Source organism: Pagrus pagrus (assembly GCF_965226575.1).
Source record: "Pagrus pagrus genome assembly, chromosome: 7".
Taxonomy (NCBI): Eukaryota; Metazoa; Chordata; class Actinopteri; order Spariformes; family Sparidae; genus Pagrus; species Pagrus pagrus.
Genome location: NC_140191.1, coordinates 21,715,880 through 21,738,994, shown reverse-complemented (window position 1 = coordinate 21,738,994; position 23,115 = coordinate 21,715,880). Strand labels below are relative to the sequence as shown.

At 39.4% G+C, this 23,115-nt stretch overlaps 1 protein-coding gene across 3 annotated transcripts in view; it reads left to right on the top strand.

The window, feature by feature from the left end:
• The window catches only part of dnah5 (dynein, axonemal, heavy chain 5), a 101,247-nt gene that overhangs the window by 58,359 nt on the left and 19,773 nt on the right, over window positions 1-23,115 (top strand). For all 3 annotated transcript variants that reach the window (XM_084357286.1, XM_084357285.1, XM_084357284.1), the window contains 16 exons: window positions 1,585-1,852; window positions 2,565-2,688; window positions 2,889-2,996; window positions 4,418-4,532; window positions 4,681-4,857; window positions 7,465-7,668; window positions 9,029-9,208; window positions 11,533-11,670; window positions 14,102-14,237; window positions 14,555-14,736; window positions 16,510-16,644; window positions 17,736-17,891; window positions 20,041-20,223; window positions 21,812-21,916; window positions 22,370-22,508; window positions 22,941-23,055. In XM_084357286.1, coding sequence (XP_084213412.1) covers window positions 1,585-1,852; window positions 2,565-2,688; window positions 2,889-2,996; window positions 4,418-4,532; window positions 4,681-4,857; window positions 7,465-7,668; window positions 9,029-9,208; window positions 11,533-11,670; window positions 14,102-14,237; window positions 14,555-14,736; window positions 16,510-16,644; window positions 17,736-17,891; window positions 20,041-20,223; window positions 21,812-21,916; window positions 22,370-22,508; window positions 22,941-23,055 — 2,465 coding nt within the window. The remainder of the gene's footprint in view (window positions 1-1,584; window positions 1,853-2,564; window positions 2,689-2,888; window positions 2,997-4,417; window positions 4,533-4,680; window positions 4,858-7,464; window positions 7,669-9,028; window positions 9,209-11,532; window positions 11,671-14,101; window positions 14,238-14,554; window positions 14,737-16,509; window positions 16,645-17,735; window positions 17,892-20,040; window positions 20,224-21,811; window positions 21,917-22,369; window positions 22,509-22,940; window positions 23,056-23,115) is intronic.

Here is a 23,115-nt window from a genome sequence, read left to right as displayed (position 1 = left end):
TTTAAGGTAATTATAGACTTGACTTATGACTTTCTGCTTCTGTTCAATTTGCAGAAGAATTGACACTGCTATACTTTATACTTGATACCAAATTGATCAAAACAGTACACTACATTAATTTTTCTTTCTTGTGCAGTCTTCCATCTTTTGGAAAAGTACATAATACATAATCAATAAAATTTGATTCTTCTTGAATCTTTTAATATACACTGGCCCTCAAACAGAAATCTTATCATTCACCTCCTGTTTTCCACTCAATTTTACCTGCTCTTATGTATTACCTCATCTTTTCTTCCTTTATGCTCCTCCTTTCCATCTGCTCACCCCCCTCCTATACCTCCCTTCCTAAATAAGACTTTATGCAGCAGCTGCTTTACCAGGGGAGGTAAATAGAAGTGGGGAGCAGGGGAGAATGTGTGCGTCTGGGTGTTGTTTGTGTGCAGGTGACAGGTTTATGTGTTGTGGTTGGTATGTTGGAGGGAGAGAGAAGTTTGTGTCGCAGACGTGTTAGGATGACTATGTGTGAGAGACACTGACAGAGAAATGAATAAAGGAAGAGTGAGGTTGGTGTGAGGTTGTTGTTTATGTGAGAGAAACCCAGCAGATGTTCCAGACATGGTGCTTCTAACCACAACACCTCATGCCCCTCCTAGATATTCTCCTACTCTGTCCTTTCTGTTACTCGCTCCGTCTCTCTGTTGGTAACTAGGGATTTAGTGAAAAGGCGCTAAAAGCAATGTGAGAGTATGCACTACCACTATCCCCACAAGTGAAACCTGGACAAAGAGGGTGTGTTTTCACAGAATGAGGATTTTTAGGCCAAAGCAGTATGGGGAGGATGAGCAGTGCCTGCACCTCAGTGCCTAACCAGCTGGAAAAGTCAAACACGTCCCAAAGTACTTCCAGTGTCAGTTAAAATAAAACTATCTTAAGCCACTGTAAGTAAATAGAAATTAGAAACAGTGCCTTACTTTAAATAAAATCTGTTCAGCAGCTGCCTTTTATCAAGTAAATTGACAATGTACATTTGATGCAAAATTATCACAAAATATAATGCAACAGTCACATATAAGCAAAAAAAGATTGTTGAGTTTATTGCAGAAAGTGCCCACTTGTTCACAGGCCACACATCAGCCTAAAAAACAAGATACTCAAATATTCATGGGAAACTGCAAAGAATGTCAGCTTTGGTTTGGTTTACAATGTCCATCAGTCAGAAAGCTGCCTTCCACAAACAAAACGAGTGAGTCAAACAAAAAGACGTGGGATATTACACCAAGCAGGATTACTCAGTTAGCCAGGTAACCATGCATCAATAGCCATGCATCAATTTCTCAGAACATTTGTTAATCAATAGCAATAATCAATACTTCAATACAATACTTATATACCTAATATATTCAAGTGACAAATGCATTTCCCAGGCATGCACAATTACAGAAAAAAATGGCAAAAATGTTTGTTTTCTATAACTTAGTTTAACCTGTACTAACAATCTGAAACCAGGTGATAGAGAGGAGATGATGAAGATGGACTGATGATTCAATTTGATGTCTGTGTGTCTTTGTGTATTTCTTACCTTAGGTGTCCAACCTATTTGCTCGTGATGAGATTGACGAGATCCTCAGTGATCTCATCCCGGTTATGAAGCGGGAGTTTTCCAGGCGACCACCGACCAATGAAAACTTGTACGAATACTTCATGTCACGTGTCCGAAATAATCTCCACGTTGTTCTGTGCTTCTCGCCTGTTGGGGAAAAGTTCCGCAACCGGGCACTTAAGTTTCCAGCACTGATATCCGGCTGCACCATGGACTGGTTCAGTAGGTGGCCAAAAGATGCTCTTGTTGCAGGTACATTAAGAGACAATTAATAAAATATAATGGTAGAATTTATTTCCTTATGTATATGTATATATCCCTTTCTGTGTATCCTCCATTTAGTCTGGCTGTTGTTGTTATTGTCAGTGTTGTAAAATCAGATCAAACTAGGGTATTACAACAGTCATTTATCACTCAGTCAGCTTATTAAAAATGTGTCCTTTGTGCTTCTAATTACTTAAAGTAATGGATGTTGTTTATAAATTTCATATGTATATATAATTCTTCATTCTTTCATCTTTATCAAATCTGCACAGCTCATATTGTCCTTGAAATCAGTCTCTTGCAGCACATCCATCGTTAAGATTGTCAGTTTGCTTTAAGAAAATGAATTGTGAAAATGTCAATATTTTCCTACTATCCCCTGCTCTTCCCCTGTCTCCTAATGTCCATTCCTCATTTTGCTCAGTCGGAAGAACGGATGACACAGATGTTGTAATAATACATGTAACCGATAATCCATAATGTCCCATGCAATTACACTGCCATTCCCTCTTGGAAAATAATCAATTAGAATTACTTTCAGCATGTCAGAGCATTGAGCAGTAAAAAACCTTGAATAGATTTATGCTTACAATTGCCAATCTGGTTTGTGTAACCATTTTTCCCTCTCCACTCTCTGTATTATTCTCCTCCTTAATCCTGCTCTCTCTCATTCCCCCTCATTCATCTTTCGGTCCTTCAGTTTCTGAGCACTTCCTGTCAGTCTATGACATTGAATGCTCAGCACAGGTAAAAAATGAAGTCGTTCAGTGCATGGGTTCCTTTCAGGATGGTGTGGCAGAGAAGTGTGTGGACTACTTCCAGAGGTACAGTATTTTACTAACCGACTGCCTCTCCTAATCCACCCTCATCACCTAACTATGATAAACATTTTAATAAATGTCGTACACAAAATGTCGCACAAGCATAACAGTTGAAGATTGAAATATTGTGCAAATGATTATTCTACATATTAATATCACATGACTTAAATGAATTAACCTAATGTAATCTGATTTGAATCTAGATACAGACGGTCCACTCACGTCACACCCAAGTCTTACCTGTCCTTCATTCAGGGCTACAAGACCATCTATAAGGAGAAGAGGTCTGAAGTCCAGACTCTGTTCAACAGGTAAACAGATTCAAAGGTCCAGTGTGTAGGATTTAAGGGAATCTATTATATATGATATTGAACACATAATTATGTTTCTATTAGTGCATTATCACCTGAAACTAAGAAGTGTTTTGTTTTCGTTACCTTAGAATGAGCTTTTTATATCTACAGAGGGAGTAGGTCCACTTCTAGGGAGCCATTTTGCAGCACCATGTTTCTACAGTAGCCCAGAACAGACAAACCAAACACGGGCTCGCAAGAGTGATTATTTCAACCCAAACCCTGATCATTCCATAACCCTAACCACGTGAAGATGCATCATCTAGCATGGGTGCGAGGGTGAGGAAAGGGGTCTTCATTTGGTCGCAAAATGCAGTCTTGCTGCTAGATGCATCTAAAATCCTACACACTGGTGCAAAAAAGGTTAAGGGAAATATTTGTTTTACTTGTTATTACAATATTAACATACATGTATACTGTCGCACTTTATAGCCTTTGGAGGATTTACGATGACAGTTCAACTGCTGTATAAATTGCATGTTGTCCGTATCTCTTCACCTAATTAGGGTGTGTTTGTGTCTAATAAATGATAATAGATTAATAAAGTTGTTGAGTCTTCAATCTGCAATTCAGTCTTCCTCTCAGTCATCATGAGTGTCCAGTAATGAGTGAGGCATCAATAACTAGGCATGACGTGTGAATTTTCTGAACAATAACAGCAGTTTTCACAGGTAGTTTTTAAAAAAGAATCGTGTCAAAGATTGAACCTAGTCTCATTCAATAGATACAGGGCCATATTTAGACGGTCTATGGCGCATGGTCTAAAGCGCAGCACGTGTCCAAGTCCATTTTGCTAGTTAAACGGCGGATAATCTGGGCACAAAGTGTGGCACATGCCGCAAAGAGATGGTATTCGTCATGAGTGTGTTTTGGGCGGAACATAAATCAGTGTAGGCGTATCTAATGTGTCGTTTGAATAGCAGTTAACAGACTGCGCTTTTGACTTTAGACCAGCTTTTTGTTGGGCTATGGCGCTGTCTCTTTCCGCTGCCTCAAAATAGCAATCCGCCATCATCATACAGCATCCATTACCCATCTCAGAACAACATGGCAGATTTTTTGGCACCTGTTGAAGGAATATAATGACATTTAGAATTTTGACAGGAAACTTTCTACAAGCAGACCAAGGCTGAGCTGTTTTGGCTGTTATAAAATAATGTGCAAGTATCTTTACCACCTGGTGCCCAGTAGACCACATAATCTGTCATAATGTCATGTCTTCCTCTTCAAAGTTTGTAGATCATTACAACAAACAGGACCCCAGGTGTAGAAGTGTGGAGTCCTCTCAGATAGTCTAGCTCACAAGAGCAAGGTTCAAGGTATGTTTTGAAATTGCATGCGGCTCATCTGATTGTGTTTTTGATATGTTTACTGTTAAGGATGAACACTGGTCTTAAGAAGCTGAAGGAGGCGTCAGAGTCTGTAGCAGCACTCAGCAAAGAGCTGGAGGTGAAAGAAAAGGAGCTGCAGGTTGCCAATGACAAGGCTGATATGGTAGGTTGAGTATGTTTGTTCATATTTTCTTGAATAACTTGTATTATTCTAGTCATTAATGTTTCTATTTTTCTATAGCTGTGTGTGCATGGACAAGTTGGGATTGCAATGATTTATGGCCATGTTTACTTTTTGTGCAAACACCCAGGTATTGAAGGAGGTAACAGTAAAAGCACAGGCAGCAGAGCGAGTGAAGGTTGAAGTGCAGAAAGTGAAGGACAAAGCCCAGGCCATTGTAGACAGCATCTCCGCTGACAAGGCCATCGCTGAGGAGAAACTTGAGTCTGCCCGGCCAGCTCTTCAGGAAGCAGAGGCTGCACTGCAGGTATGAAGCAGAAATGTTGAATATATGCTCCCCAGACAGAGACCAAACTTGTTTTGTTTGTAAAGAGCTAAAGAATGATGAAGCGACACAAAATATTTATTCCAGCTATTTATTCCAGCTTCTACCTTTTCATCTCAACTCTTTCACTCTTGAGACTAAAGGTCCCTTGAGACAAAAGTAAACCTTTTTGGGTTTACTGCTTCATTTACTTTTCAATCTTTCTCCACCACTTTAATGTAAAATACGACCAGATGTGATTAAAGCTAACTTGACTTGTGATAGAAGACCCAAAAAGCCTAGTTGTGATAAAGTTATTGATGGCAAATCATGATGTGCTCTCCACAAAGTGCATATACATTGAATATGTAAGGATTCTCTATGTTGTTATGATATTCATCTTAACTATAACTGGATCTAAAATTAATTGGGAAATAAGAATTTCAATTATCAAAACAGAGATCAATTTTCATTAGATGCTGCGATTGTGTAATTTAGTCATTCAGCAATTTGAGCCAAATCATTGACAAAGTTAATACATTTTTAATATTAATTTAAAATAATACCTGTATGTAGCATTGATGAATTCCTATGAACAGTATGAATATAGTATTTTTATGGTTTCTATTTTCCTGCTTCTCTTCTAATGACAATATTCACTTTTATATAAGCCTTCTCTGTCATGCAGTGCAGCTCCTCATGAGGTCCTCTGCTTCCCCTGTATACTCTTGTGTAAGCACAAGTTTCCCCTAAAAGATAGCCTTAGGGCCAAGAATTGTCGGTGTACTGTGTTTTTGAGCAGTTTATTGCACTCCTCTGTGTGGCTTAATGTCTCACATACCAGTATTTGTCTTGCTCCCTCACTTTGTGTTGCTTCAGGGTGCCACTTAGAGCCCTCTGTGACTTGCTGTGTGTAGCTGCTAGCAGGTTTTGCCAGCAGCCTTCCCACCGTGCTGTGTCTAAAGTTAGCATGGTGCTCTGGGGCCTGGAGCTGTGTTGTAATTAAAGCTGTCCTCCTGCGTAGATGGTTGCAAACAGATCTCCTACTATGGCAGGTCTCTGATTAGAATTTTCATCTTGCTGCTGCAGATGAAAACCGTATATATTCAAACAGGAAACCCTTGGGCAGTCCGTCTGGATTGATGATCATACATTTTGATCATGTATTTTTTACGAGCTATAGAGGGTTTTAAATAGAGCTGTGGTGCACATGCCAGGACTGCCGTTGTAGAACTCAGGGCATTTTGCCACTCATTCAAGAGACCTCTTCACTTGTTCTGGATGAGGTTGAGAGATTGAGGCATTTACTGTGAATCTCATTTACACCACAATATAACATGAGGAACATTAAGGCCACTTTCAGCTTGACATTGACTTGATACAGCTACACAGACAGTGTACAGTTTTGTTTATGAGTGCATTTCCTATAATTGACTTCCTGCCAATTACAGCTGGTCTGTGCGCTTGAGCCATGATGGTGTAATTATTTACACTGCAAGATCCCTTTGAAAAATAAACTTTAATTACTTCAAGTTCTTTGATTTAGCTCTTAATCAACACAATTCAAATCAATGAAGCTCAGCCTAGCCTACCATGTCTTACATCTGCTTATCTCCATAAAGCAACTCTTAATAATCACATAACAGTTGTGGATGAAAACAAGTGTTTATTCACATTTTCTGTTTGTGGATTCAATGTGGTTAAAATTTGCCATACATTTGAATGGAAACCTGAGACACTGTCATAAGAAAAAGATGAGTGGAGAGTTGAGGAGTTGATGAAATTGGAAGAAAAAATAAACCAGACAGTCTGCAGGCTGATTCTAGTAGGAGATTTACACTTTGGCTGATAAAATGGAGCAGGGAAGAGAGAGCAGAAATGAGGAAAAGTGCAAAAGGGAGAGGAGATGAGACGAGCGGGCAGAGGGCTTGGTGAAGCAGCCAAACAACTCTCAATGGGACATTTTCTTTACTCTCCTTCTGTCTCTCATTTTTAATCAGTCCCTTGAAGTAATTCTCTGTCCCCCTCTGCAGAACTTCTGTCATTCTGTTGGAGATTATATTGACAGTCTTCATCCTTATTTTCCCTCTCCTATCAGTGCCTCTGGTTGTAATTTCTCACACACTCCCTCTGCTTTAAACTGCAGCATTGTATACAATTGCCCTTATATGTCATGTCATAAATAGACATAATAAAACAATGATTATTTCAGTCTTTGTTCTCATGTCATCCAATTGTCTCCACTCACTCTATAGAATATCTTGTGTAAATCCACTTGCCTGCACTCACTCTACTTATTTCCTGTCCTCCCATGTGTACAGATGGGCACAAAAAGTAATTATAATCTAGAACTAAGTACCATATGATAACTTTACACCTTAAATTGTGTCCGACAAGTGGTTTACTGTGAAACCAAAAATAAATGTATATAAACAGGCAAATGTAATTGCTTTACTTGTTTTAGACTGCTGTAAAATGCACTTAAAACATGACCAATGATAACCCATGTTGCTCTTATTATCAGTTCACACAAGCTGTACAACATCATTAAACATTCAGATACAGTCTAAATTCTTCTCCCTTATATTTCCTTTCACCGTGCCCTATCAGACAATCAAGCCATCGGACATTGCCACTGTACGAACACTCGGGCGCCCACCCCACCTCATCATGCGGATCATGGATTGTGTGCTGCTGCTCTTCCAGAGGCGGGTCAACACAGTGAAGATCGACCCAGAGAAGAACTGCAACACACCTTCTTGGCAGGAGTCCCTAAAACTCATGACAGCTGGAAACTTCTTGGGCAGCCTGCAGGTATGCATGCTCATATCACATTCATACAGTTGAGATTGATCAGGTATATTGCTGCAGAGGGCTTGCTCACATACAGTATGCCCTAAATCATATTATTTTGGAGATATCTTTGGTAGCCTTCAGCATTATTTACTGTATTCACCATGAAAGTGTGTAAAAATTGTTGTAGATGTAATACCGAAGGACCAGATCCAGCTCCACACACACCAATTTTTATTCCTTGCTCTTTTTATAAAAGATATCAAAGTCACTTATGTTGTAATATTAAATCTGGAAACAAAACACTTGAATCTTATTTTCTAAGATGCTATAAGTGCCGCTTAAGTGTCTGTGTCATTATGCAGCAGAGTCACTGCCTGAACCGAGACCAATCAGTGAAATGCATACTTTTTGTACTCTCTTATACTATACTCACTTTTTGATGAATACAATTAGCAGCTGTAGTTATAGCTATGTACTGGGAAGGATGTCAGCCCACAGGGAGTCTCAAACTTGCAGGCAACCTTCACATATGTCAAAGGACATAGCTATAATAAAATATATACTGTATATACAGTAATACAACCAATAAAAAAAACAAGAAAAACAACAACAATGAGACTACAGACTATATGTTTAAGGTGACAAGTGTATTCTTTGATCAGTAAGATTTGTAGTGGGTCAAAGATGGTGTGATGTGTAAAATCGGCTCAATCACTGAGAAGCTTGAATCCACAATATTCCACAACTTTCTCAGATTTGACTCAGCTGGTTGAACTTTTACTCCCCTCTTATAGTTCGATTTGTCTGCCTACCTTGCTCTGTCATCATCTTATCTGTAATTTCTATCTCATCTCTCTCGTCACTGAACACAACTACCACAACTTTTATCTTCCCTCTTCATCCCACCTTGTGTTTTGTGTTCTTTTATCTTTTTGATTCCTCGCCTTTTTCTGTCAGTCTTTCTTTTCCAACAACTCATGCATATAATATTTTTTTCTATTCTGTGTTGTGCTCCTCTCACATTTACTAGCTGCTCCGCCTCATCTGTTTTCACTCTTCCTCTTTGCACTTTGTCTCAGTTTCTCTGTCCTTACCTGTCTGTCTTTTTCTCCTGTCATTTCCTCTGCGGCTACCTGCTCCACTTGCTGCGTTTGGTTTCCTCTACACCATTGCTCCAGTTATTTTCAGTTTTTTCCTTTTTTTAAATTTAATTCAGTGCCACATTCTTTGTTTTTAAGTAACAGATACAGTGTTTTTTTTGTTATTTAAATGAGTGGTAAATGTTTATATTCTTTGCATACTGACATACATAAGTTTCGCTTTTGTTCCTCCCATCCCCCTCCTTCATTTTTTTCCTTCTCTCTCCCTTCCTTTGCAGCAATTCCCCAAAGACAGCATTAATGAGGAAATGGTGGAGCTGCTGCAGCCTTATTTTGACATGCCCGACTACAACATTGAAACAGCCAAGAGAGTGTGTGGCAATGTGGCTGGCCTTGCGTCCTGGACAAAAGCTATGGCATCCTTCTTCTCCATTAACAAGGAGGTCTTACCCTTGAAGGTAATGTATCGTGTGGTATATCTACTGTAGCACAATAGTTCCCTCCATTGAGAGTATATGATGCTGAGAATAGAATAAAAAGAAATTTCAAGTGTAGTCCTTTTGTTGAGTTCAAAATATAACATAAATCGCCTCTTAAATATCCCCTAACAAATGAACGCCGCATGATGCACCTGTCGTCAACATCACCCCAACACACACACACACACACACACACACACACACACACACACACACACACACACACACACTCCCTGGGCAAAGTCCATGGCCTCCCACTCTTCCACTCTGATGAATAAAGAACACTTATTGTGGAGGAGAGCGGTTATTTTTCTGCAGAATTGCTCCAGGCTACAGAAACAGCATAAACTGTCTCTGATATGAAAAGGATTTATTCATATTCCTACTTTTTGGCAGCAACAATTTGCTGATGGTGTAGGCAGTAGAAGTGGCCCAAAAAATTCAGATGGACAGACGGACAGAAGTAGGCTTTTATCCAGTTATCATGTGCATGCAAAAATAAAAATGGTGAAAACGGGTGCACCGTGAGTAAAGCTCCAAGAGCCTATTTGAATTTAATGCCATTTTACAGTAGTTCAAGCCCTTAAGTGGATCTCCACAGGCAGGCAACTTGTTCATTAAAACTCGTCGTAGCAGCCTCAGTCACAAAGTAGAGTTTGGTGTGGGATAAAGATCATATCTGAAAAAGCATAATAGTTAATATCAGGCAAAACAGATTACCTCCTGTTGGGTGAAATAAGAGTTTGGTTGAAGTGTGTGTGAGTAAACACAAGAAAAGTTATTTTGAGATCATAACTTGCTGATATTTGTCTAATATTTTAGTTGATGTTTGTTCATTGGAATGGATTATTTGGTTCTTGGATCAGCAAAAAGCAAAAGATGAAATCTACAAAGTCACAAATTGTAAAAAACAAACAAAAAAAAAACTAAGAAGAAATTAATTAATGCTTTGAACTTTGAAAACTGTTCTACCCTTCTACAACAAAGTGAAAAGAGATGTACTGATATTAATTGCTTTACGTCTAAGTGACTGGCTCATCTTTTTCACATTCAAGCTGCACAAATATGTCTATCTACAGTATTTGTTTGTATTTATTTATTTTCCAGAGAAGGGGTTAATTCATATCGCATACCCAGTGTTTTCATGCAAATGTCCTTAATCCTTTTTTTCTTTTTCCAAGTTTGTCCAGTGTAGTCTGTGGATGTAAAATGTGTGACAATCATTTAAACTCTTTAACTTGCTGGATGCAGTTTTTGTTGGATTGTGTTCACCAAAACTTTGCCTTATGATTCTTATGTTACTGAGTTGTTCTTTGTTTTTGTTTTTTTGCCTTATTTCCTTTCCCCCTTGTTACCCGGTCTTATTTTCCTACTTATTTTGCCCTCGTCGCATCTTATTTTCTCCATCTTGTCTGCACTGCACTTTTATGCATCTGCTGACCCCTGGTTTCTTTTTTCAAATCACCCATCTCACCCCCCTTGCTTCTTTCCTAGTTTGCTTTCCCCCTCTCTACCTCTCTCCACTCTCATTCTCTCATTTCCTCTATCTCTTTCACACACATTTTGTTTTTCTCATATTCTCTGCACCCACCATGAAAACTCCCTGCCTCTCTGCTTTGATCCTGACCTTTTTACTTTAGCGTGGAACAAATTGATTTTCTGGTTTCCAGCTCAGTGGTGGCTTCCCTTCCCGCCAGCCAGAATACTGCCAGACAGAGATACAGTTAGGCAGACAGACAGGCAGAAAGACGGGCAGGGGTGGTCCTCTCACATGTCAATAAATATTAAATGAATGCTCCAGACTTCCTCTTCCCCAGGCCACCCAAACACACTCAGATGCACACACACTTAGACATACTCACAACTTTTCTCTACATCTCTGTCTCTAAGCCTCTTGTCATCACCCCCTCTGTCCCTGTTAATTTCTAGTTTCTCTCCATCTCCCTCATTACCAGTTGCAGATTTCTATTTTTTCCAAGCTTTGAGTCCCTGTATCTGCACCTATGACATGGTTAAAATCTAATCTGGCATAATCTGAACCAAAAAACATCCCTGTTTTTCACAGGAAAAAATAATATAGGGAGAACTGTCCCTGTTTTTCTCCTGAATAAAACACTCAATCCTACTACCTCTCCTCTCTTTTTCTGTCAAATCCTCTCCACCTTCACCACATCGTGTCTGTCTTTAATTCCATCTTTTCTCTATCTTAGTCGTCTGTCTAAAAAGGTGACTGAAAGGCACCAGTGTAGGCATTTTAATGCATCCCAAATTGTACTGTGTCTCTTATTTCCTTTCTTTTTCAGGCTAACTTGGCAGTGCAGCAAAATCGTCTGGCCATAGCTAATGTGGACCTACAGAAGGCTCAAGCTGAGCTGGATGCCAAGCAGGCAGAGCTGGATGTGGTACAGGCGGAGTACGAGAAGGCCATGATGGAGAAACAGGTCAATAGCTTTGTCTACTTCCTTAACTTCCAAACAAACTCCTAGGAGAAAAAGAAAAATGATAATGCCATAAAGCTTCCAATGTCTCACATCTGCCAGATCTACTTCTTCTCCAACTGCTTCCTCTGCTTCATATTTTTCTGCTGCTTCTTTTGCTTCTTCCTCTTCTTCCTTACACAAACTGGTGACATTTTTGTGCCTTTTTTCTCCTGTAGGACTAATTAATGTTCATAGATAACATTATACAATTGGACATCTAGTCTGTTCCACTGAAGCCTGGAATATAATGGAGAATTACAATATCAGTTCTGCTTAGCTGAGTTTTAGTAGCACAATACATTGAACTACTTTGTCAGAATCCAAACTGGTGATCCCATTATTTCTTTTTAATTGCTGTTCTTTATGATTCACATGACTGACACAGCTCTTTTGTGCTTTAATGATTCAATTCCTAATTTCCTGGAACAATGAGATGTCTTTCCCTACCTCAGCTAACCCCAGTCCTTTCAAAGAAGCAGTCCATTTCTTCATGTACAGTATGTTTTATACATGAACACAAGTTAAAGACCTTTTGTCCATATATGAAAAGAAATATTAAAAAAGTGATCATTAAAATATGTGCTTATATGATGACCTTATTTCAGCTAAATTAAGTCTATAATTAGTATCTTTACCTTGACACATTTGTTAAAGATCATTTCTAAAACTTATTTTGTGCCACCTGATGAGATTTATAACCAGGGTGAGCTTCTTGAAAATAGGTTAGAACATTTTGTCTAAGCTTTAACTTCTGATTAATCTTTTAACACCATTACTATCGTAATTCAGTATTTTCCAGCATTGTAGGTTACCATTTTGTTAAATGAGCCTATAAACTGAAATCACAGAGGTGGACTGTCTCCACCTCAAAACGACTCAATCTGAGTTAGACCTCTTTTTAAATGAATGTAACCAACACCAGCAGTACACAGGTAATTGTGTGTCCCATTTTTGTGAGACTATCTGCTGTGGATGTGCCTTTCATCATCAGTACTGTCTGTTCTGTGTTAAATAACAGCATATAAATGGAACAGTATGTGCATCAACACTCGCTGATTAGGAAATCTGGACAGCCTAAGTTGACTCTTTTTATAATTTTGTGATTAAGAAGCAGAGCTGTTCATCTCTAGGGGCCAAATACAAGATTGAAGGGCTCAATGCGGGAGCGTTTAAAGGCTCAGATAATTTCTGTTGACTTTGATGTGCTTCTTAATTAAGAGAATGCCTATACCAGACAGTCTTTATTGATGAATCAGACATTGTTGCTATATTGGACAAACAACCTCATTATTGCCTGTGAGCAGCTGGTAAAGACATAATTGTGCTGAAGGTGCTGCCATCCTCTTACTATATATTTTTTCTTTCTTTTTTTTTAAAAAAAAGGATAGAAAAAAAACATCTACATCCACATCCAGATTCAATGCAAGCCTAACCTAGAAAGCATTAGGTGAAAGGTAAATGACTGTCACATGGAGCTCAACATGGAGGTTCTGAAAGTGACATTCCCATTCAGATACTGAAAAGGGTGTTGATTATTAGCTATAATGTCGTAACCATCCACGCTAGATTTACCACAGGCTATGAGATTGTGAAACAGTGGTATACTGTATGCTCCTGTAGCGCTTGCTGTTAGCATGCTAATGCTGCTACACCTGAGTTACATTAACCACGTTCAAATCGTTTACGTTGTGTTTTCTTTACAGATTAGTTAAAGTGTCTGAGGGATGCAAATCTCTACAAGTCAGGCCTTATACTTGTGTTTGTGAGTTGATAGTCATTGAAAAAGAATAATTTGCATAGTCTATGGGAATGAGTATTGTTTCAGGCTTTAAAAAAATGTGTACACAGTCTTGTACCTTTGCCTTACCTTCCCTTTTTTCTGTTTTCCAGAGTTTTTTTTGCTCCAAATCTAATGCATCAAGGTCATGATTCATCCCGTAATTGGCCTGCTTGGTTTGAGACTTAAAAGTCTTTATGTAAGGATTTTCTGAAACGTCAGTAGAGTGAATAAATAGGAAATTCACATCCAGAGCTGTTCAAAAAGTGGCCGGCCACCATTGAGCTCCATAAACAAACATTTTCATATTTTTAAACTGTACCACCTGGAGGAAACCCACACAGTGCTAAAGAGAGCATCAAAGTCCTATACTACTGGCATTGGAGTTTACAAGTCACAGAATAGTTGGTTATTTCAGTACTGATATGAGCATGCACTCTTTGTCCCTGTAAACATACTTGAGAATAAATACACACCGACGTACAGAGAACAAATGGTCGAATGAGATTTAGATGGATGGATGGATTGATGTAGAGACAGTTGGAAGGACAGACAGGGAGGCCAGACTGATACATCAACCTACTGACCTCTTTGTCTGCTCTCCCTTCCCATCAGACTCTGCTGGAGGATGCTGAGCGCTGCAGACACAAGATGCAGACGGCATCCAGTCTCATCAGCGGTCTGGCTGGCGAGAAGGAAAGATGGACAGAGCAGAGCAAAGAGTTTGCTGCCCAAACCAAACGCCTTGTTGGTGGGTGTCAAAGCAGATATAACTGTTAATCAGAAAAAGGAGCCATAATAGAATTGGCCCTGCAATGTAACTGATTAACGCTCTCTGATGAATAATAGTGATTTGTTTGTGTTGTGTTTGTTAGTTAAACTTGGCTTGAATGAGTAAGACAAACAATACCAACAATCTGGTCTACATTTTACTGTTTGACTTGACATTTAAATCCCAATGTACAGCTAACATACTAACATTTATCTTTATTTTTATTTTCACACACTTTTATATTCAATGACCAGTGTTTATGCATGCACGAGTAACAAAACCTTTTCTTGTTCCAGGTGACATTCTTCTGGCCACAGCATTCCTCTCTTACTCCGGCCCCTTCAACCAGGAGTTTCGTAATCTTCTACTGAGTGACTGGCAGCGGGAGTTGAAGCAGCGTCGCATCCCGTTTGGCAACAACCTCAATCTGACAGAGCTGCTCATTGACGCACCCACAGTTAGCGAGTGGAACCTACAGGTCAGTGATCTGTTTGGGAAAGGCTGCCAACCAAATCAACCATTTTGATGCAATGAGGATCCAAATGTTGTTTATGTATCCTCTAGGATAAATACTGAGTACATAGAGTTTGCAAGTTCTTTTTTCACAACCTTACTAAATAAGCAGCGTTTTTGTTTATATTGATTTTTTTTGTTTTAAATATATCATCTTTTACCAGAAACACTTTTCTCTATGAAACATACCATTTTTGAGTTTGGTCTATTTTCTATGAAAGCTTCATGTTGCAGCTGCCTGACTGTAGTGGTTATTTATTTATTATTGATTTACATTCTTCTCTGCAGAATATATGTATGGATCACTTAAACAATTGCTGCTATAAAATCAAATACTGAATAGCTCTAACAATGAGTTAACATGAAAGGGAGTGCTTAAAGCTGGAGTGTGTAAGTTATTTTAGGCGTCATTTGGTCAAAAATCAATAATAACCTTTCAGCAAATTGTAATTCATAGTGTTATGACAGAACACTGGACTTCTGTGTCTCCTCTTGGCTCTGTATTCAGGCTTTAAAAAATCAATGCTGTGACGGCAGTGTTCAGCCAATCACAGTTCATTTTACAGAGCAAGCTGTTTTGGGCGTTCCTACTGGTTGCTCGACCAAAGTCGGTGCGTGTTCACCTTCCATCTGTGGTGATGGTGCAACGGTGGACGTCCCGGCAGGAAAAGCCGCTATCCCGGCATCACAAACAAAAGCGTACACGGCTAAGCAAGCCAAAAAAAGGAAGACCGATGTAGAGAAACGAGAGTCTAAAAGGGAGAGTGACAATAGACATAGTGACTTAGCGATAGCATCGGGCTGAAGTTGGATACTGAGCTTGCTGTTCTTCTCCTGGACAGATGAGCCTCCAATTTAAGTTGTACAGTACATAGCTGATAATCTAAATGTGTGGTATTAATTGGCTGTGTAGTTGAAATGACCGTGAATCTAATAAAGCAGGCGGTTTGTGGTCGCAATTAACGAGTAATGTTGTGAGTTGATTAACTTTATGCTAACCGTAGCCAAAGGCTCACGACAGCTACTGTACAAGCAAGTCAGAGCCAAAGTCAACGTCAAATGTATTGTCAGTAGCGTTATATATACACGACATACAGAGGACGTGTGCCATGTCAGTATGGATGTGACAGTTATTATTTATTTTCAGGTTGCGGTGAAAAGAAGGAAGTGTCTGAATGAAGTGGTTGTCTCCGATAGTCTGTGCATGTGGGGGTAATTGTTTACTTTAGCGTTATATGTTCTTTTATTATTCTTAGCATTCACACCTCTTTCCCGTGATATATAAGTGTTGCTGTTGTCATTAGATTATGCTGTTTAAGTATCACGTCAGTATGACAAATATTGTGGCTTTATTAGTGCCAGACATGTAGGCTATGTCATGCTGAGACGTTAGCAAGAAATAATTGTTGTCGGTCTCTATCACGAGAGAAAGGTAAAGTACTTTCTTACCTGTAATTCGGCCATGGCTAGTGTATTACAGAAAAGTTCCGATGTGAATATTTCAAGCACCACAGTCGCGCACATCCACGAGAATTCAGGCGAAAGACAGGGTGGAGCTACGCAGTCGAAACTGGGAGGGGAGGGGGGAGCGCAGTTGTTTTCATCCCATTCTCATGCGTTTGTCACATATTCTACAAACTCCAGCTTTAAAATAAAAACATTCAGTTAATTAACTGCCATTTGCATGAATAAACTTGATGATTGAGCCTCAACCAGTCTTTTGTCCTCTACTTTACAGGGGCTCCCCAATGATGACCTGTCCATTCAGAACGGCATCATTGTCACCAAAGCTGCACGCTTCCCCCTTCTTGTTGACCCCCAGACACAGGGAAAAATCTGGATCAAGAACAAAGAGGCCAGGAATGAGCTGCAGGTTTGGGATTCTTTATTATATACCTTTGCTTTAAAATATGCAACCTGTAGGGCTGGCCAATATATCAATATTGTGGCGTGCTTTAATTGCTACTTATTTTTTTTAAATATATCATTTGGGTGTTCAATTTATTGACATCAGACAAGAACACTAACAACATTCTGGTGAGTCAATCAAGTTCGGCTGGGCTAATCAAGTATTGTTTTGTTATTATCCATCTAAAAACGCAAAATTGATCTGCAACTACAATAATCTTCTGTCAGTATATTTGTATTATTACTTTTTAAGCCTTTAAACTTCACTTTAGGTACCACACACATTAAAAATTGTAATAGTTTTTCCCTTACTCATCTCCTGCACCACTTTTTTTGCAGCCTCTAAAATCCTTTCATTGCTTGATCTAATGGTTCTAGATGCTCAGCTTCTGCAGTACTGTTTGCCCTCAAATCCCTTTCATTGTCCAACATGCTTTTCCTTTCGTGCAGAGTCTTGAAAACATACTGCAAAATTCTACAGACGTAATAAAACCAGCTAAGGTCACTGGCCCTGTTAGCGGCAATCTCTGAGCCGAGTGAATGCATTCTGCAATCCTATTATGAGTCCTAAAGACGCATTTCCCAAAGCAGTGGGTTTAAACTCTTTCCACAAATTACCTCATCAAACCAACTGTATTTATTTTTATAAGGTTTTCTAAAAATGGCTCATCTCAAAAAGTGATGTGTTATTAGTTTAACAAGTCACATTTCTCAGACCGAGCACAGTCTTTGTAGTTTATGAGGAATGAGAGAGAAGTCAAACGTGTGTCTCCTTCATCTGACAGAATCATATTCTTCTCACTGTCTTATAAAATCGGTCATCAGTCTGTTAGAAGCTATGTGATTGCTGCTGGGGTTGGCAAGGTGATGATAAAAACAATATTTCTCTATGTTACAGAGAAGCTTTAAGGTTGCCCCATTAAAACCAGATTCTTGTGAAAACACTCTAGAAATGTCCAGTGTGGAGGGAAAGGGAATGCCTCCAGCTGTCCAATGCATTACATGTTAATGTCATACCATTTTTGTATTAATAAAAGTCCTATATTCTGATCCTAGATCACCTCACTTAACCATAAGTACTTCAAGAACCACCTGGAAGACAGTTTGTCTCTTGGACGCCCCCTTTTGATCGAGGATGTAGGAGAAGAGTTGGACCCAGCACTCGACAACATCCTCGAAAAAAACTTCATCAAAACTGGCTCCACCTACAAGGTAACATGGCAGAAATAACCATCCTGAGACCAAACATTCCAGATTTGTTCCCCCCCTTGGTTAAAGAAGTGTGAAATGGGAAGATGTGTTTCAAGTGCTGGTGGTATGCATGATGGGACTTGGTTGGGTCCCACCTGCCACGGCAACTGTCACACCTGTACCGCCACAGGTGGATTAGCACAGACAGGGGAAAACAAGACGAGTCACTGACGCAGCACAACATGGGTAGTGCTGACTGGAGGTGGAGAAGGTCTTTGATTTCTTCAACTGTGCCATGTGGTGCACCTGCCCCAAATCATGTTAATTGTCCTGGGACAGATTAAAGTGTGTTCAGCGAGGCATGGTCACTAACAGAGAGAACGTGTTATTGTGTGCTAAGTAAGTGTGTTGTAAGTTTCTATGGGCCAGTGCACAATGGATTTCCCCTTTAATTTAACAAGAGGTTGAGCATCACCAGCTCTTGTAAAAGATTGCAAATTTTGGCATCTTTTGAACCTGCGTCAACAAAATAGTCCACCAGTACCCCAAAAAGCACAACTTAGACTCCGACCAAGTCCAGTTGCAGAAGTACATATTTTGACTGCTGCATATTACAAAATGTGTTTATTTTTTAATATATGTCTCCTTTGTTTGTTTGTTAGTGTTACCAAAACTTTAGATCTTTTCTCTAACATTGAGACTGCCGTTGATAGGAACAATGGTATTAATCTGTGTGTTAGAGGAGAAGAACATTTGAATATCCAGCAAAACCAAATCAGGCCTTGAATATCCACATTAGAGAGGTCTTTGAATCAGCACTTGAAGTAATTTCAAATTAAATCTAAAAGATAAACAAGATGATCCCGCATTTAATTTCTACCCGTGCTCAAACTGATTTCTACCATGGTGAATCTAATGAATGAGTTTATAATGAGTTTCTGTCCCATTAACAAAATTACAATGTACTTGTATAAAAGGTCTCACTGGATTCAGGTCCAATATTGTATAATCAGGAGATACTGCGCCGCCACCCTGCCAGATATTTTTTGCTTTGCTCTTTTCATTTGTGGCTCAGTGTTGAAAAATAGACCACTCTCTGGCTCAGCATCCTAATTTCCTGTAATGTGCTCTTCAAGTTAGAAATTTTAATTTAGAAAATTGCATAGCGTGGTTTGAATGGTTCTTATTTTGTCTGCACTTTATTAGCAAAATGACAGCCCTGAATCAAGCCTAAGATGTGAACACTCTAAATTGGTCTCTGCCAATAAATTGGTTTGAACTTTCGAAAAAGCATTTTTATTGCACACATAAATGTGTATTTTCATATGATGCTTGTAAAGATTTGAGCAACAATTTCCAAGAATTACAATTGACAGGTCAGTCGAAATGCATGTTGTGCAGATAACCATGAACGCCAGTTTCTGTACTGTACATCAGGACAAGAATGGATTCTTAGAACTTGTGATTGTGATGTCTCTCTCTCTCTGTGTCTCACACACACACATGTTCAACCACAGAAAACTAAATCACACAGAATGTAAGAAGTTGCAAGAGAGAGGAAGAGTGAAAGTTTGCTTTGAGCCATTTCTCTCACTCTCATTATCGCCTCTCAACTCCTGGCTCCAGCTGATGCTGGTTATTCAGCAGCTGACACTGCAGCTGCCTCCCTCTGTCTCACACATGCATCAAACAAATACACACATGCATGCACTCACACACACACACTGAACATACTGCACAAACTGCAGAAAAACATGCACACACACTCACAACCTAAAGTGATTGCAAGTAAGCACATGTTGCATGCAGATAACACATCCACCCAGAAGTCTCTCAGCTGCCTAATGAGAAGCCTGATTAGAGGTGTCTACACCCTGCCTCCCACCCTCTCCTGAAGAGCTTTAATTTCTATTAATATCCTGGTGTGAGGAGGAAGTGAAGGTGTCTGTGGCCGACAGCTCCAGGGACAAGCAGGCAGATGGATGATTATAAGTTATGCTGCTGTGGGCAATTAAATGCTGATTAGAGCAAACACAAGCACACATTCATTCACATGTACACACGTATGCAAACATAGCAGCTGTGAACCCAACTTTGTGCTCTTTATTCTGTGCATGCTGATGGATGATGAGGATGTGTCTTTCCTTCCCTCTTAACTTGCTTTTTGCAGGTGAAGGTGGGGGACAAGGAGGTGGATGTGATGAAGGGCTTCAGGCTGTATGTGACCACCAAGCTGCCTAACCCGGGTTACACCCCTGAGATCAGCGCCCGCACCTCCATCATCGACTTTACCGTCACCATGAGAGGACTGGAGGACCAGCTGCTGGGCAGAGTCATCCTCACAGAAAAACAGGTAGAATTGCTTTCAAACAAAATGGTAGCCAATGTATAGATCTTTTAGCTGAATATTTAAATTGATTTAGGCTGCACTATTATGTCATTGCCAATTAAATATCTGTGTGTTTCCGCAGAGAGGATGTACCTCTGGCTTGATGCAAATAGCTTAGGTCCTTGTTGTTTCCTTGAAAAGCCCTTGGAGACTTTCAAAATACAGGCTTCCAACTCAACACCTTCCCCAACTGTGCACCTCATTTTCTCCCTCTAGCAAGCACCAACTGTGTGACAATATAACTCACAGGTTATTATCACCTTTTGAATATAGAACACGGAAATCATTATGGACCTTAGACACAGGCAGTGTAAAGAAACAATCAAACAACAGAAAAGAATACCAAACCTACACACAAAGAGACACACATCTTAAGAGGTCTTAGGCTGGAGTCATTCGCTCTGGGCAATAGACATGCATTATAAATACACCCAATTCAGTGGACGCATCGATTATGACTGGGAAGAGACCTGTGCTAGTGCAGGAAGGCCATTGTCCCTTTAGTAATGGCTGAGGATGAGATGAAGGATTTCTGCCTGATGGGGAAAAAGTGGCTCGTTATCTGTGAATGAAATATGTATTTAATCATAATGAGCTGAAGCTGAAACCTTCATGTTCGTAGTTCATGCCACATTTATAAGCCCAACATAATTATTCAGTTATTTGCTTTCACTTTATGTCAAAGCTCCTGCGTGTTCAAAATAATGCATTTATATGATTATGAATGAAGAAAATGTTCAAAGACAAACAAATTAATGCACAGTCTAACCATAAGATGAGCTCTTCAGCTCCTTGATTTTCAAGTCACGGGCAGTTGTCTTGACCATATTAGTCTTCATAGTGTAATTATACTGAAGAGGATTACATTACATTTTCCTTGGGTTTACTGTGGGACAGGGAGGTACTGGGTACTTTAATTCATGGAGTGTCAGACTGGCATCCAGGGCAATGGCACTGCATGTTAGTGTTGTGTTTACATTGTCATCTGCAGTAAGACATGGTCATTTCTCTTCTCTCCCTTTTTTACACTATTATTTAAGTTTTTGTCCCTCAGCCTGTTTGTCCTGTTATTATCATTAATAGTTATCATATCAAGAGTATTTAGACTCATATAAATCTGTCATATTTAATCCAGACACTGTGCTTTTAATCTCCAATCACAGTAGCAATATAATTAGTTTAAAACATATGAGTCAATGTGGCATAGTTTTTACCCCTTCACCCTGCTAACACTTCAAATAAAGGATGACAGTGTCACTTGGGTCTGTCTGTCCACTAAAGACCAGACTGCCATGTGATCTGGATGAGGCACATGGCAAGATGAATCCTTGATGTATTTAACTTTCATCTTGCTCTAAGGCATACATGTCAACTTCCAGTATCTCTTAATCTTAAAGGTATTTCATTTGCTGATCAAATTCATGCACCCCAGGAGATGAAGCCTTTTGATTTATATGATCGCATGGCCTTCCCTCTAACACCATGCCACAGCTTTATAACCTATATGTGCTGTATATGTGTGTGTGTGTTATCTGTGCTTTGATGACACCAGGAACTGGAGAAGGAGAGGACAGACCTCTTGGAAGATGTGACATCTAACAAGAGAAAGATGAAGGAACTAGAGGACAACCTCCTCTACCGCCTTACCAGCACACAGGCAAGGAAATACATCTGAAACTGTGATGTATCAGAAAGCATTCTGAAGTGGTGAACAACATTGCCTCCAACTGAATTGGCAATATTTGGCATGTAATAAACATCAGTCTGGATACTATAACAGTGTCAGGAAGAAGTTTTGTATGTTCTTACGTTTTTTTTTTTATTTCTGTTGCATCTTTGCTTTATATATAAGACCAGTATTACTAAAAGACTGTTTGTGACATTTGCTGGCAAGTATTCTCATCTGGATTTGATTAAAACTCTATTACGTTTGTTCCTAGGAAAGAAAGTTTCATAAATGACGTCACCCAATAAAGAAAAATATAAAAAACGTACATCTGTTAGAGCAATGTCTCTGATTCTGAACTCCATTACCATAGTAATTCCATGGGTAATTGCATTTTCACTAATTTGCTGACTTTCTGACTCTTGCAAATACGTCTTTTTGTAGGGTTCACTGGTGGATGATGAGAGTCTGATTCTTGTCCTTGGCAACACCAAGCGCACAGCTGAAGAAGTCACTCAGAAACTACAGATTGCTGCCGAGACCGAGGTCCAGATAAATGCTGCCAGAGAGGAGTACCGACCAGGTAGGTCATGACAACTGGCTCAAAGACAGAATTAGCTCTTCAGTCTACTCTGGTCAGTTACAGTGTGCCTGCCAAGTTCATGTTCAATCACACAAAACAAGTTAATTTTGCTCAAGAGATGACGAACGTGAAATCTGTCCTAAAGAGATTTTCAGCACACATCCCTTTATAACAGGTTTAGTTCATCGTAAAAAAGTCAAAGTCAAAGTGTCAATGTGTGCAACATGTTTAAAGGTTACCAAAAGGGACATTTTTTGATCAACTTTTTTTTTTTCACAAAATACTTGTTTATATTCCACAGGCTAGTATTTTGTGTAAAGATACGTGTTTTGATTTAATGAATAGAGTCACAAGACATGTTTTTCATGAAGGTATCTGAGGGGGAAAAACTTCTTTTGCCATTGTTGCTGCATTTTTTTGTGTGTTTTTCAGTGGCAACCAGGGGTAGTATCCTGTACTTCCTGATCACAGAAATGAGTATGGTGAATGTCATGTATCAGACCTCTCTGAGACAGTTCCTGGGACTGTTTGACCTTTCTCTGGCTAGGTGAGACTGCTCTGGCATTTACTGCTCTCTTTAATGAATTCATTTCTTTTCTAAGCATGG